This window comes from Acanthopagrus latus, chromosome 20, assembly GCF_904848185.1.
Source record: "Acanthopagrus latus isolate v.2019 chromosome 20, fAcaLat1.1, whole genome shotgun sequence".
Lineage (NCBI taxonomy): Eukaryota > Metazoa > Chordata > Actinopteri > Spariformes > Sparidae > Acanthopagrus > Acanthopagrus latus.
The window spans coordinates 23,981,473-23,997,040 of NC_051058.1; the positions used below are offsets into that span (position 1 = coordinate 23,981,473).

At 46.7% G+C, this 15,568-nt stretch overlaps 1 protein-coding gene across 2 annotated transcripts; it reads right to left on the reverse strand.

Moving 5' to 3' along the window:
* Window positions 1-347: 347 nt before the first annotated feature.
* On the reverse strand, window positions 348-15,165 carry LOC119010034 (rho GTPase-activating protein SYDE1). 2 transcript variants are annotated; one of them, XM_037081865.1, is made up of 14 exons: window positions 14,913-15,165; window positions 8,827-9,110; window positions 6,815-7,295; window positions 6,390-6,731; window positions 4,731-4,926; window positions 4,431-4,594; window positions 4,260-4,358; window positions 4,045-4,133; window positions 3,646-3,783; window positions 3,410-3,536; window positions 3,151-3,326; window positions 2,426-2,681; window positions 2,026-2,313; window positions 348-1,951 (listed from the first exon to the last, which is right to left on the reverse strand). In XM_037081865.1, the coding sequence occupies exons 1-14, from the start codon at window positions 14,995-14,997 to the stop codon at window positions 1,761-1,763; spliced, it is 2,916 nt and encodes a 971-aa protein (XP_036937760.1). In that variant the 5' UTR covers window positions 14,998-15,165; the 3' UTR covers window positions 348-1,760. The 2 variants fall into 2 exon arrangements, with proteins under 2 accessions (XP_036937760.1, XP_036937761.1); XM_037081866.1 differs by lacking the exon at window positions 348-1,951 and having other exon boundaries at window positions 2,129-2,335.
* Window positions 15,166-15,568: the final 403 nt, after the last annotated feature.

Below are 15,568 nucleotides of genomic sequence, written 5' to 3' on the forward strand. Positions count from 1 at the left end.
GAGTCCTGTCAGACGATACCGAGGGCACAAACGCTCCGAGCAGCCGCTGGAACACATAGACACACACACACACACATACACACACATACACACACACACACACATACACACACACACACACACACACACACACACACACACACACACAGAGTTTTGATTGAGAGTTTTGTTTTAACTCAACAACTCTTAAAATCACCACATTTGTTAATGGAGTCTGGTGTGTTAATGGATCAGTGTGTAATATTCTGCCTGCTGCTCTGTCTTCTTCTGGACTTGGGAGACAGCAACAACAACAACAACAACAACAACAACAATAATAATAATAATAATAATAATAATAATAATAATAATAATAATAATGTGTTTAATAGTTGGTCAGGTTATAAGACATACAGACTGTGGTCTGTTCCAACAGGAACTGTGCTTCAACACTTTGGTTACATCATCTGCATAGAAACATTGTCATCATCACTAAAAAACAGAAGTGCTTATTGAAGTTGTGCAAAACAAAAATAATACTGTCAAAAAACAACAATAAAAAAACAACAACAGCAACACTGAATATGGCATCGACTCCTTCACACACTCACAGTGAGAAACTCTGTACCGTGAAAATACTGTTGACCTGCTGGAGACCACGTCACTCTGCTGATCCACCTCCACACAGGTTCTTAAAGGGGGGCGACAAAAACCTGCAGGGCTGACAGAAAACTACAGATCCCACAGAGACCTGAAGGAAACATGTAGGGCGATGAGGCAGGAGAGCGACGAGTTCTACAGTTTGTTCTCTTCAACTAAAAGTTTCAGCAAGTGAAATTATGGCTTCAACAGTGCAAACAGCCCCAATACTGTCCAACAGGACCCAGCAGGACCCGACAGGATCCAGCAGGACCTGACAGAACCAAGTAGGACCCGACAGGACCCAGCAGGACCATAACGGGACCCAGCAGGACCATAACGGGACCCAGCAGGACCCACCCTGATACCCAGAACAACAACATCAGTTCACTTCTGTGACTTCAGAGGGTCTTTAAAACAGCTGTACATCAATAATAATAATAATAATAATAATAATAATAATAATAATAATAATAATAATAATAATAAAACGTTCCGAGGAGGTTTTCGCTCGTGTATCTTTGGATCAGACAATAAATTAATCTGATTGTTGTCATTATTTTGGCAGAGCGTCAGACTGACAGATCGTCAGGAGTCAGGAATCATCCAGAGACGCTACAAGAACCCAATCCGTCTCGTTCATTTATTTCAGTTCTCATATTTACGGGATTTGAACTTTTTATTCCTCATTAAAGTTTTCTCGTCTTTCTTTGAAGTCTTCAGACGACAGAAACGCTGCTGTTGGTCCTGAAAGTCTTTCAGTTTGAGATCAGAGGAGGTCAGAGGCCAACTAACAGCTGGTCTGAGGTCAGTTTCAGACATAAGAGCTGTGTTGTGCTGGAGCTGTGTGAGTAACTTTAAGACTGCCGAGGAACCTTTGAGCAAACAAACATAACTTTATTTACAATTTAGACTCAATTCATCTGAAATGAGCATAAAGTTTTCAACCTGATTGAAGTCAAATTAAATTCAGACTCAAAATTCAAGTTCAGACTGTGAAACCAATATTTCCTCCTCTTCCTCTTCTTCTTCCTCCTCCCCTTCCTCTTCCTCCTCCTCTTCCTCCTCCCCTTCCTCTTGCTCTTCTTCTTCCTCCTCCTCTTCCTCTTCTTCTTCCTCCTCTTCTTCCTCCTCCTCCTCCTCTACAGACAGATGTTGATCTGCTTGGCCAGCTCTCGGTCCAGGTCGTGGATCAGAGTATCAAAATCCTTCAGACTGAGTCGACAGTTGAACGGAGCGTCAAAGTCCATGAACTCGTCCACGTACAGACCTCCTCCTCCTGCAGAAGACCACACCTCCTTCTTTTCCTCCTCCTCCTCTTCATCTCCACTGCCTGAAACAACATGGAGGAGTGAGAAGGACAGGAGGCCACGATCATGCCGGACAGATTAAAGCGTGTGTGTTTACCTCCGTCACTCTCACTTCCTGCCACCTCGTCGTAGTCGGCGTCCTGTCCCGACAGGAGGTCTCGTCCACAGATGCTCCAGTCTCCGGCATACCGGTTGATTGGTGGTGGGCTATCCAGCCGACCCAGTCCTCCTCGACCCCGACGTGACACCACCACCTCCTCCTCTGTGGTCTGGGGCAGAGCCAATCGCAGCGCAGGATTCCGCAGCTGCTGTTTGCTCAGGGGGAGAGAAGTGACGGCGCTGGAGACGTCAATGTGGTCGCCTGTGGGGACTCGATGGGTCGGCACTGAGGGACAAGACATGAACAGCTACATGACAACCTGTTAGAAGTTTGGCAGTTACCATGGCAGCGCAAGAATGTGAGAGTGGGCGGAGCTTGTGGTTAACAGCTGTCTCACCTGGCCATAGCTGCAGCAGGTAGTGCAGCGCCTCGATGTGTCGCTTGAAATCCACTGCACTTGCGATCTCTTCACCATGACCCAGCCCTTTTGCACCTCCCCTCCCTCCTCCTCCTCCTCCCACCCTCCAGGCCTCCTGCGTCGGAGTGAGGAGCACCGGGCCGAAGCAGACGGCGAGGTTCTGGTGCGTCATCCGATTGGACGAGCTGAAGGAAGCCACCAGGCTGAGGTGGTCCAGCAGCAGAGACAAGGTGGCCTGAGGGCAGAGAGAGGACAGAAGTAAACATCCACAGGGGGGCGACACTGACTCAGCACAGACCTGTAGTACTGAGTACACCTGTAGAGGTCCGCCAGCTCACCTGCTGGTCACTCGGAACCCCACAATCAACAGCTGTCACAGTTTTTCATGAATTTACGCAGCTGTAGCCAAGAAGAAGTGTTCACTTGAATGTTCCTGATTTTCAGGAAACAGGTTTAAATCAGATCCTCCCACAATGCAAAGTGCTGAAAATGTCCCAACAATCTTATTTCATCTCATTTACTTTAACACAAAAAAGTTGGAGCTTGTTCACTGGATTAATTATTGATTGATCGGTGTGTTGCCTCTTCATTAAACTGCTGTCACCAGTGTGAGTGTTCACACGGATCTGCCGGCTGTGAACACTAACGCTGGTCCACACCTCATGTCTGCGTGTGATTAACTGGACTGTATTTGCAGTAGTTACTCTCTCTGGAGGCGGCAGACAGGACAGCAGATCCACGGTGCTCTGGGCCAGCAGAGGATCGGGGGCTGCAGGTGGTGAAGGTGGAGGTCTCAGCGTCATGGCCTCCCTGACGACCTCGTACAGAGTCCTGGTGATGAGCTGAGATGGCAGCTCCCGCAGGTAGTCCTTCAGGATACCTGAGAACACACAAGTAGAGTCGTCAAGGTGGACTCTCTGCAGCTACAGACAGGTGGAGTCACTCAGGTGTGTCTGGACTGACCTGTGATGACGTTGATGTCGGGGTAGAGGTCCTCGCTGAGACACACGGCCGAGCTGTTCCTCTCAAACCAATCCCTGAGCTCCTTCTTCACCGCCGCAGACCCACACAGTCTGTACAGACCCACCACCTCACACACACACAGCGGCTGTGTTATTGATCTGTGTCATTGATTATATTATTGACCCCTACCTGAAGCCAAACATGTAAATATAAGCAACATCTGTTAATAGTTATACCTTCAGTCCTCTGCGTTCGATCTCTGACACACACTTCTGGATCAGCAGAGGGATCGGAGCTGCACATCCTTCTTTCTCCACCAGGTGGTGCAGTTCAACCCCAAACACATTAGCAGGCACTGAGCTGTCGCTGCTGGACTGTGGGGAGGAAGACACACACTCAGCTGCCTCCTCACTGGGTAGTAGTACTCTCATACTGTAGTACTCCACAGTACTGCAGTAATACTGTGAGTAATGTGTGTGGATGTAAATCCTGTCGTGTGATCAGTTTGTATGGAGACGTTCACTCTGTATCTTTACTTTGACTCTTCTAGGTACTGAGTCTGTGAAGTTACTGTGACTTTACTCTGCAGTGTTAGCAGAGTGACTGTGTGTGTGTGGTTGTGTATTGTTGTGTACCTGTGTGTCCCAGCTCTCCTGCAGAGACAGTTTGACGTACAGGAGTCCTCGAGGTTCCAGCTTCACACACAGCTGCTGACTGCGACTCCCTGACAGACAGACAGAAGAACAGCAGCTGCCCGCTCTGACCTCATGAACATTTAGATCATAATGATGGATTATTAAGTATTGTGGTGTAACGGACCTTTAAAATAAAGTACTGTGGTGTAACAGACCTTTAAAGAGTGGGGGGATGGAGACTCCGCCCAGACCGCAGACTCTGTTCCTGGTTGGAGCGGCTGACGTCTGATCCATTCCTGGTTTCGATCCTGCCGCTGCAGAGACACATCAGAGTCAGTGCTGGTCCAGGAACATTAGCAGAACTGGGTCACAGATGGCATCAGTACCTGGTGTTAGCACCACGATGCGCAGCTGGCGCGCTCGCTCCAGCTCCAGGTGGAAGGCGTGGTTTAAGGAGAGGGCGGAGCTTCGCAGCGTCAAGAGGGCGGTCCTCGCTCTCGTCACCCCGTCGATCTGGATGGCCAGGAAAACCTCCTTACTGCCCTCGGACCTGAGAGGACAGAACAGACCAGAACCGGAACATCAACAGGTGAGTACAGCTGTCAGCAGGTCACCTGTCTTCATCTAGCTATATTCAGGAAAAGTGCCCAATCAGCAGCAAGTATTAGATGCAGGTGTACTGTTACCTGCTGGTCTTCATCTCTTCCAGGCCCATCAGGTGGACGGTCAGTAGGCCCGTCACCCGCTGGCTGCACCTCTGTGGGTCAGAGCCCACGTACAGTCGGAAGGAGCTGACGTCGCACACTGTTTCCTGGGAGGTCGTTGGGGGAGGGGCTTGTTGCCGTGGCAGCAGCTCAGGAGAGTCTCCATCGCTGAGATAGCCTACGAGGCGAAACATTTCAGTGATGGATGAAGGCAACGTGTTCCGGACTGCTATCATCATGTGGTGGTTTAAGTTGATTCTGTGTGAGACGATTCACCTCAGAGAGGTGCTCCCTCCACTCGTTATGTTATTGAGCTTTCTCTGAATGTTTTTGCTGGAGACTCCCTAAAAACTTGTTATTTCACCTGGATGTCGAGCTCTGTGAGCGTCTCAGCCCATCAACATTTCACCTCATCTGTGGAAGGTGAGATTCTGCCTTGGACGACCGTGTCGGTGGCTTAATGAGAAGTTGTCTGCTGGAAACGTTTCAGGAAGGTCGGCCTTGTTGACGAAGCATGAAAGTACTCAATTATTCAGTAATCCGAAATAATTCACTGTCTGACTGGACGACTACCGTTTGTGTCCCGACTGAAAGTTAAGTTTTGTTTTATATCTTTTATCATTAGACTTCATGGATTTATTGTTTTCAGGTTATTAAAAGAAAGATTTCCTCTTTTCAGCCACAGTTTAGTTTAGGACATAAAAATACTCATGGACACATCGACACTGAGGAAGAACTGATAAACTTGAGACAACATCTTTTTAACGCTCTGAGGTTCAGAGCTCAGAGGGGAAAAAAACTGACCAATGTTTTTAAAAAGTCTGTTAATTTCATCTGTTCTCTGACAAACAAATGTAAAAATTGTGACTTTAAATGAGCCACGAGAGGTTTCACACTTCAGTCCAATGATGTCCGACACCTGACTGATGAAAATAAATGAATGCAGGAGAGTTTTTGGTCTTTGGAGGTTAATAGTGGACTGAATATGTCCGATTTTCAGGCTTTATGTCTCCAAACAAAAGAGAAATGTTTTGATGAAACCTGGAGACACGAGCATCTTCGTTACACAACACATTCCCCTTATTTCAAGTAATATGAGTCTCTTTGCAGTGTTGTGATGAATGCTTGTACCTACCTGACTCTTGTTGAGCCAGCTGCAAACCTGCACCCGCCTGTACCCACCATACATAACGCATCTGACCCATTTTACAACAGTAGCACAACTTACATTCCGCACCCGAGCCAACCCACTATAAATTGATACCGACACCCAATCCGCATCTGAAGGAAAATTAGACAGACGCAATTGTTAAAAATGAAAGTAAGCCAGTGAGGGAATGGGAGTTCTGGGAGAGCGCAAGCATGCATGAATGAGCTCATATGAAATATAAATGCTTATCATTTTGAAATGCAGGCAGATTTTTGTAGATGTGTCGCTAATAATGATAATTTAAAAAAAAAATGTTTTGCACCTGACGCCTTGAAAATGGTGACCCGTCGGCTACCTGAACCCATGCAGGACTCTGATCTACAGCACCTCAGTAGTGTTGGTGTCACCGTCACTGCCAGCAGGGTGGCAATAAAGATTTAACCCTGCTCTGCAGTTTATATGGATAGGCATGTTGTCATTATGTTGTTTACCTCCTTTACTGGCAGAACGACCTCTTGATGAGCGCCGCAGCGGTCTGGTTGGAGGGGCAGAACTATCCAGGTGATATCTGCTGATCACATTCTGGTTGGACAAGGCTGAGGACGACGCTGCATTCTTACTGGTCGACTCATCCCCGCCCCCTCTGCTATCGTTTCCCTGCCTATGGGCCCGGGAGGAGGAGCGGAGGCTGAGTTTGCGGCGGAGCTCAGGAAGTTTCTTCATCTTGAGCGAGAGTTTCCTCACTGTACCAGGAGACCTCAGCCTGTCAATCACACTACCGGACACGCCACCTTTCTTCTGGGAGGCGGGGCTAGAGTCTGACTGAGGATGTTCTGAGGGAGAGACGCACAAACACTCAACACTTTCAAAAAGTGTGTATGTAAGTGAATCAGGTGGAGCCGGGAGGTGGTCTTACCTGTGTTTTCTGTTGTGATGTCATCAATAAGGTGGCTGACACTTGGATTGACACCCTCCTGTGGATCTCCCAGCTCTGCTCTGGTATCACCCGGACCCGCCCTCATTGTTGCTCCTCCCTCCTCCCTCTCATCCCTCCTCCTCCATATCTCCTCCTCCTTGTGTGGACCTCCTGCATCCTCCTCCTCAGGGATCGGGTTATACCAGATGTTGTTGCTGCTCTCCTCCTGCAGCCTGCAGGCCTCGTCTGAAGCCTGGGTCTTTCCTGAAGACAGCACCCAGGCTCGGCTGCTGCGGTCCAGGCTCTGCAGGTAGGCGCGCTGGGCAGACTTGGTGCTGATGGAGGTGGTGGGGACACCAGGAGAGATCCCTGGCGGCTGGGGGGCTTCCTGGTGGACTAACACTGAAGTGGCGGGAACACAGGACATGCTGGTCATATCCCGGGCCAGACTGACGCACATCCTGTCACCACACTGCTCCATCTGAGAAGAGAACATAAAGTTGGAGTAAAAGTACTGACAGGATAGGTCAAACACCAGAAGCAAAACTGGAAGGACAGACTACAGTATTAAGAGGAGAGATCAAACTACCACGAACAGCTGGTTTAGTCTATCTGCCAGGAGAAAACAAGAGGAAAAAGCTACACGGGGCTCAACTAGTAGCAGATCCAGAAGGAAGGAGCAAACTAAACAAAACATCAAGAGGGACGGGCCGAAGTATGAAACAAAAGTGGCCCATCAACCACAAGCTAAACAAGGAGGAGTTCAAACTACTTGCGTCAAACTACAGCAACAAAAAATAGAAGGAGGGATTAAACTACAAGAAGCAGGTCTAAAATGAGAGGTCAAACTACCATCGGTACATCAAGAAAGAAGGGTCTACTGAAGAACCAGAAGGTCCCGTACACGAGCAAAGCAAAGGTGTTTAAACTACCTGAAGAAGAAGAATGAGACATCAAACTACCAGAAGCAAAACAACTATCAGGAAAAAAAACATGAACATAGGTCAAAGACAAAATGATGGGGGATCAGACTTCAGGGAACAGGATGAGGACTGGGTCACACCACCAAGAGCAAAACCAGAAAGACGAGGCAAGCTACAATGGGTACAACAGGCAGGAGGGTTTGATCTACCAGATGCAGGATCAGAGGAGAGGTCGAACATCTGTGGGCACTTCAAAAATGAAGGGCCAACAGAAGAATCAGAAGTATGGGTCCATCTACCCGGGCAGAAGAAGAGGTCAGGTTACAAGAAGAACAGAGCGGAACAAGAAAGAAGAGCTCAAGAGAAAGAAGAAGCAGGAGATGAACTTCATCAACCTACCGAGAGCAAAACAAGACGTATGGCCAAAACTACCAGGAGCAGGACCAGAAGAATGGATTGATCACCAGGAGAAGATCATGAACGCAAGGTCAAACTCAAAAGGCCAAACGAAGGGGATTAAACCTCAGGAAGCAGGATGAGGACTGGGTCAAGAGGGAGTAGAGTTTTCAAGGGGCCTGAAAATTACAACCTGACCCAACCTGGCCCGCGGGTTTTTAAGCCTGAACCCCACGCAGCCCGACACACCAGCATGAACTGTCTGCCCGAACCCGCTCAAACCCGACCCCCCACGCACCTGCATTGTTTTCCTCATACACCTGTTATCTCATGCAGCGGCATCAGGTGTGCGTCTGCCCCCATGAAGCAGCAGCCAGACTTACTCTCTACCACACCTGAACATGATGATTCACAACAAACAATATATAATTTACAACCTGCAAGAAATGTGTTTTATAAAAAAAGGAAGCCTGAGGCCCGACCCGACCGGCTCATTTGTGTATTCTTTCGGCCCGAACCTGTGGGTCCGGTCGGGTTTGTTGGGCCGGCCCGACCCGTTGAGAACTCTAAGAGGGAGGGTTCAGACATCTCTGGACCCAGATTGAACCATCCAGAACTGCAATACAATCTTATTTCCGTCCAGCTGGACTGATGTGACACATAAATTGAGCCTCCAACTCGGCCACCTCATACCTTTTCCTGCGCAAGCCTCTGACTCCACACCTGCCCAGATGCATCCTGGGACGTCCCTGATAGTCGCTCCCGGTCAGAGGTTCTAGTGTGGGTGGAGCTTGAGAGCATGGTGGTGGGCGGAGCCGCAGAGCCCTGTCGTGCCCACGACTGTTTCTTAGCGACTGTGATGTGGTTGTGTGGCGGTGAGGGCGGGTCAGGATCTGCTGCTGCTCTGGTGGTCACCATCGATGGTGATGAGGGTGAAGAAGAAGTCTGGAGGACAGTGTCAGGCTTCACTGTAACATCTGCAGAACAAACACACACAGACACACACACAAACAGACACACACACAGCTGTTGTTAGTGTCTCATGGGAGGATTAAAGTCTGCGTTTGGTGTTAAGAAATCTGAGGAGTGAGCAGGAATTCAGTGGTGAGTAATTCTGTGGTTCTTGGGCTGGTTCTGCTCCTTGGTTTGTGTCTCACTCTCGTGCTTCTGTGTTCGTTTGTTAAAGACGAAACTCTGGAGACTGATGAGAGTTACTTTTTGAAAAGCTCTGTTACAAAACAGAAATACAAAATGATTCATGTGTTTGAACATGCAGAGGTAAAGTCTCTCGCAGTCTCACTCTGTCTTGATACTGTGTCCGCTCCTTTGATCATCTTTATTGATGATGTCATTAATCCTCTGATATGGTGACTTGGAGCCAAACTGTTGATTTGCCTAAAAACAGGTAAGTTCAGCATCCTGTCAATGTTCCTCTTACGTTGAGACACAAACAGCTGCAGGAAACAGAGCGACTTTTGACTGAACTCTTTATTTTATTTTGATTGATGATCAGATGTGGTTTAGCACGTGATGTTGTTGCTTTGTGGAGGAAGCCGTCTGCACCGTTCTGTCGTTATTGATCTTCTATGATCACATCAGCTGTTTCTGGTGAAACAAACTGGAAAATCTAAAACAGCGCTTCATCAGTTATAACCAGAGTTTCTCTCTCACGTCCTGAACATCTGGAATCCTCTCTTCCAGCTCTCTGCTTCCTGTGTGTGTGTGTGTGTGTGTGTGTGTGTGTGTGTGTGTGTGTGTGTGTGTGTGTGTCTGTGATCCTCGTGACACACAGTGTGCACACTATCTGATCGAGCTGCATGAATAAACCCTGTGTGTGTGTGTGTGTGTGTGTGTGTGTGTGTGTCTGTGTGTGTGTGTCAGAGGCCACAGGAGCTGTTTGTCTGTTTGAGATCATCTTACAGTATCCTGCTCTCTGATTGGCTGACAGGTGGCTGTTTAAACCAATCACAGCTCAGGGAAATAGTTTAACCTGTCTTCAGATTGTCAGGTTACCTTAGCAACAGGACTGATGCTTCACACTCAGGTGCTGATCAACTCAGTCAAAGTCCCTCAAACATCCTGAAGGAGCTGAAGGACCTCATCGAAGACATCTGGAAGTGTGTTCTGATCCAATGATACCTTCCGCACAGCTGGAATCTCTTCTAGGACCCTGGAACCTTCTCAAGGTCCCATGAAAACTCCTAAAGAACTTCTCAAGGATTTCTCTGAGATTTTCTGAACCACCTCTATGACCCATTCAAGGATCACAGAGACCTCAGGAACTTCTCAAGGACCCTCTCAGATCACTGAGACATCACCTCAGTGAAGATTCAGGTCAGCAGTTTAACTTTTGATTCAAACCAGAGGTTTGTTCCCCTGACTGTAACCATAGCAACAGCATTAGCTGTGCTGCTACCCTGTCAGTCTGCTCTGATGTCAGAGGAGCGGTACCAAGTGACCCAACTTCACTGCTGGACTCATATGACAACAAATACACCAAAAAGCCACAACTCATCAGCAACAATGTAAAGTTATTATGGATTGTTTACTGCTTGTAATAAAGAAAATGAAAACAACACGTCCTCTATACCTCTATTCCAACAAGAACCAGGACACTGCACCCGGGCCTGAATGCAGGGATCGGGACTAAGTCCAGTCTTCTCTGTCTTTCAGCTCTGTGTTTGGTCTCCACCTCCTCCTGAGGGAGTTATCTGTCTCTGTAGCTGCTAAATGCTCCTCTGTGTTCACCAGCTCGTCTCCTGGCTCTCTGATTGGGTACAAGACCAGACAGGAAGTGATACTCTCCTGAGGTCGGCCGCCACTTCCTGTCATCTGAATGAGGCCAAACAGTACCTGATAGCATGTCAGTGTGTGTGTGTGTGTGTGTGTGTGTGTGTGTGTGTGTGTGAGTGAGTGTGTGCTAATATTAAAACATCTGTTGCACATTTTCAGAAGCCTGAGAAATGCTGATCAGTGAGAAAGGACGGGGGGGGGGGGGGGTGAATAAACAGCTGTGACGGTGCGGATGTCAATGAAGTCTATGTATTTAAGACTAAACACACTGCTGTCTATTCACTATTCATTAGAGTCTTAAAATACACAGAAACACACACAGACTGCAGTCAGCAACAGCACACACACACACACACACACACACACACACACACACACACACACTCAAACAGACACACACAGCTGTTTGCCTAACATCAACAGAAAATACATTTTCATTCATTCATTTAGTTTAAGTTTAGTTAAAAGTCCAGTGAACCTTGTGTCCACTGAACACTGAACATGTAATATAATATATGATTACTGATCTGGAGTCAGTTCATGTTTAAATGCTTCTGTTTTGTCTGTGGGGTCTGAACCTGAGCGCTCACTCACCGTGTGGGGACCGACAGCTAAGTGGGGACCAAAATAATGCTGGACCTCATAATGTGCTGAGGTCAGTGGAAAGCTCCAGTAAACTGATGTAGGTCAACAGTTACTCAAATACTAAGTACAGATTTGAGGTACTTTTCTGCTACTTTATAAGCTCCACTACATTTGTTTGATAAATTAAGTTACTTGTTACTTTGTAGATTATCATGTCTTAATTAAGTCATATTGTAGTATTGTAATTACTGATACTTTTGATACTGAAGTACATTTAATTTTAGATACTTCAAGACTTTTACTTGAGTACTATTCATACAGGTGACTTTCACTTTTACCAAAGTAACATTTAACACCACATCTTTACTTTCACTTGAGTCTGTTACTCTTTAATACACCGTGTCTCTGTGAGCAGAGTTAACAGTTTTATAACTATAATCTCAGTAACTGCGACATCACACGGAGAGATAAACAGGAAGTAACCACACACACACACACACACACACACACACACACACACACACACACACACACACACACGCACACACACACACACAGGCCTAATGACAGGAAATGGTCAACTGACCCAGTGTGTCTGCAGGAAGCTGAACATTAAACTCTGTGTGTAGATGAGCTGATTACAGTCAGTCAGTCAGACAGACAGACAGTCAGACAGACAGACAGACAGACAGACAGTCAGACAGACAGTCAGACAGACAGACAGTCAGACAGACAGACAGTCAGTCAGTCAGACAGACAGACAGACAGACAGTTGCGGTGACTATTAATAGTTTTGGAACTAGAAACTGAGACGATGATCTCATTTTCTCATAAGCTTACATACAATCAGGCTTCTTTTTAAAACCAGTGGAGTCGTCAAAAAGAACGGAGGTTTAAGACACTTATTCAGTGATTTCGCTCGTCCAGGATCTGTATAACTTAGCTTAGCACAAAACAGCAAGGGGTAAACTTTTAGCCTAGCGTCATGCTAACCCCCCCGCTCTAAATGTGTGTCGGTGTGATGCTGATGAACACAGAAGACGTGTGTCATGTGTTCATGCACAGATGATGCTCACGGTACCAGCAGGAGCTAAGCACCTAACAGTGACATCACAGGTGACATCACAGCTCTGCCAGCTGACTATTGGCTGTGGATCTGCTCTTATAGACAGAAGAACAACGTGATCTGTGTGTGTGTCAGTGTGCAGCTGAACTCCGCTCACAGTTTAAATGTGAGTGTGATCCAACACAGAGCTGCTCTAAAAATACACACAGCATGGAAAAAAAATCCTCCCGACGGCGACACGCATGAAACCATTTCAAGACCTCGAATCAGGAAAAGGAAAGTTTCATTTTAGAGAAATAATTTGGACTGAATGCTGCAGAAAACTCTTATTCTGTCTCCATTTAACTTATTTAACTGGGCTGCAGTCGGGTCAAGGTCAACAGGCACCAATCAGAGGATGTGGCTTCCGAGGGAAGTCAAAAGACAAAGAAATGATGAATGTGAGCTGAATCTTTGATTGAGCGACCCTTTTACAAACACACCGACTGTCTGCAGTGTACTCATTAATGTAATAGATTACTTTGACACTGAAGAAAAGTTACAAACATGGAGATTCTCAGGGCAGTCACAGAAAATGATACTGAACTGATGTCACACTGAGACAGGAAGAGCATTCAGGTCTTAATCTCTCTGCTGCAGCTCCACCTGCTGATAAACTACAATCACTAACTTCCTGTAGTTTCTACCTCACCTGGAGGCTCATGTCGCCCTTCAGCTTTCCCACAGAACCATCTGAGCCAGACTGAACATAAACCACAGTCCGGCTGCAACTACTGATTATTTCATTGTTGATTATTTCTCCTGATTCATTTCTTATTTCTTCTAAAATGCCAATCAGTGTTTCCCAAAATCCAAGATGTCGGCCACAATGTTTGTCCACAACCCAAAGACGTTTAGTTCACCGTCATAGAGGAAAGAAACAAGAACATATTTTAAAAAGGGTTATTTTATGAAATGATTAACAAAATTGAACATCAAAGTAGTTAACAGTTGACAATCCATTAAATGTTGCAGCTTTATAAAGCAGAGGACTTTAGCGGCATCATCCGGTTAACATTTACAGGCGTCCACTACTTTGGTCTACCAGCAGGACTGATGACATCACATCAGCCTCAGTTGGACTCCGTGCTCACCGACAGTTAGCTCATGTTAGTATGCTGAAGTGCTAAACTTAAATGGTAAACCTGGTAAATGTTATACCTGCTAAACATCAGCCTGGTAGCACTGTTTCTCTAAGCATGTTGTTAGCCTGCTGCTAGCTGCTAACATGGCTGCAGAGTGAAGTGAGGCTCTGTGTAACAACTCACTGATAATGTTTCTGTCTTCAGGACTCTAACTCAATGTTGACCATGTTAGCGCCTGCTGAAGTGCCCTGCAGCAAAGCACTGACCGTCTGCTGGTTCCCTCTGTGAGGGAACACCAGCCACCGAAACAGACCTGAGTTTTTCATCGAGAGTCAAAAATGATTCCCAGAGAAATTAACCAACATGTGGAATCATGGCGTCACAACATTAAAGGATATGAAAAAAAAATTCTGGATTCCTGCCAGAACTTAAGGGAGTCTGTTCTGGATCGAGGCCCATCCTCCATCCAGGTTTGATGGAAATAGATTCAACAGGTTTTGTTTAAACCTGGTGATGAAACGACAAAACAACCAACTGACAAAACAACAAACCAACAAAACAACCGACATTTAATGTTGTTTCTGAAATGTAAACTCCAGAATCTCAGCAGAGTAGAAACAGTTGTGTCTCTCTGCTCATGTGGAGGAAGAAACGTCACGTGATGATTTGTTGATGGACTTACAGATGAAGTAAGAAGCAGTGATGAGATGTTGATGTGTTCAGACGACCACAGGTGTTAAAACCAAGATGGACACGATCTACCTGTGTGTGTGTGTGTGTGTGTGTGTGTGTGTGTGTGTGTGTGTGTGTGTGTGTCAGACATTTCTCTGTCTCTCAGTGCAGGTTGTTGGACTCACAGCCATCTTCATGTCAGTTCTGTTAGCTGTTTGCTAGCAGCCTCAATAACATCAGCCGTGTGCAGCTGGCAGGAGACTGAAACTACTCTGAGTGCTGGACACAGGAGTCAGTCCAGACACAGTTTCATGTGGTGGACGAACTTTAACTTGTGCTGCTCAGTGAGAAGCACTTGTGGTGTGTGTTGTTGTGTATCAGGGGGTAAATGGTCAGTCACGTCTCTGTTGTGTGCTGTTGTGTGTCAGAGGGTTGTGTGTCCAGCAGCAGCGTTCAGAGACACACAGCAGTGTGAGAATGTGTGAAGCCTCCGTCTGCTGAACACTTTGTTCTCTGACTGAACATCAAGTTGAACTCACCGCTCAGTTTGGGGTCGGTCTTTCTGCGGGATCTGTCTTTGCCTCTCAGCCTGGAGAAGGTCCTCTTCAGCAGGGGCTCGGCCATGGTGGACCACCACCTCCTCCTCCTCCACCTCCTCTTCAGTCCTCCTGCAGAGGAGCAGCAGACTGGAGCAGGAGCAGAGGAGTCAGAGCTCCTTCATCATGTTCAGATCTCAGTTTTCAGCTCACACTCGGCCATGACTGCGACTCCTCGCTCTCTGGGAGAGCTGCAGAACAGGAAATGAATTCCACACATTCTTTCCCAAACTCCCCCTCTCCTCCTCCTCCTCCTCCTCCTCCTGCTGCTCCTGCTCCTCCTACTCTCCTCCCTCCACAGAGAGGAGAGAGAGGACTCATGGGAAATGTAGTCCAAAGCCCCCCAAAATCAGATGTTCTTTCAAACTTTCTTCAACTCACTTTATTTGTATTTATTTAACGTCTCCTCGTCTCTGTCTCACTCCCCATGGTGGATGAAACTAAGTACATTTACTTAAGAACTGTACTGAAGTGTTAGGCAAAGTTTTCAGGTATTTGTACTTTACCTGAGTATTTAAATGTTCTGCTACTACTATACTTCCACTTCTGCTCTTTATTTTATAACTTTAGTTACTAGTTACTTTACAGATGACATGCTG

Coding starts and splice junctions, on each gene's coding strand:
- LOC119010034 (XM_037081865.1), bottom strand. CDS start 14,997: ATGGCCGAGCCCCTGCTGAAGAGGACCTTCTCCAGGCTGAGAGGCAAA. Junction 3,327..3,409: donor CGACATCAACGTCATCACAG/GTCAGTCCAGAC, acceptor GTGTGTTCTCAG/GTATCCTGAAGGACTACCTG. Junction 2,682..3,150: donor GTCTGCCGCCTCCAGAGAGA/GTAACTACTGCA, acceptor CTCTGCCCTCAG/GCCACCTTGTCTCTGCTGCT.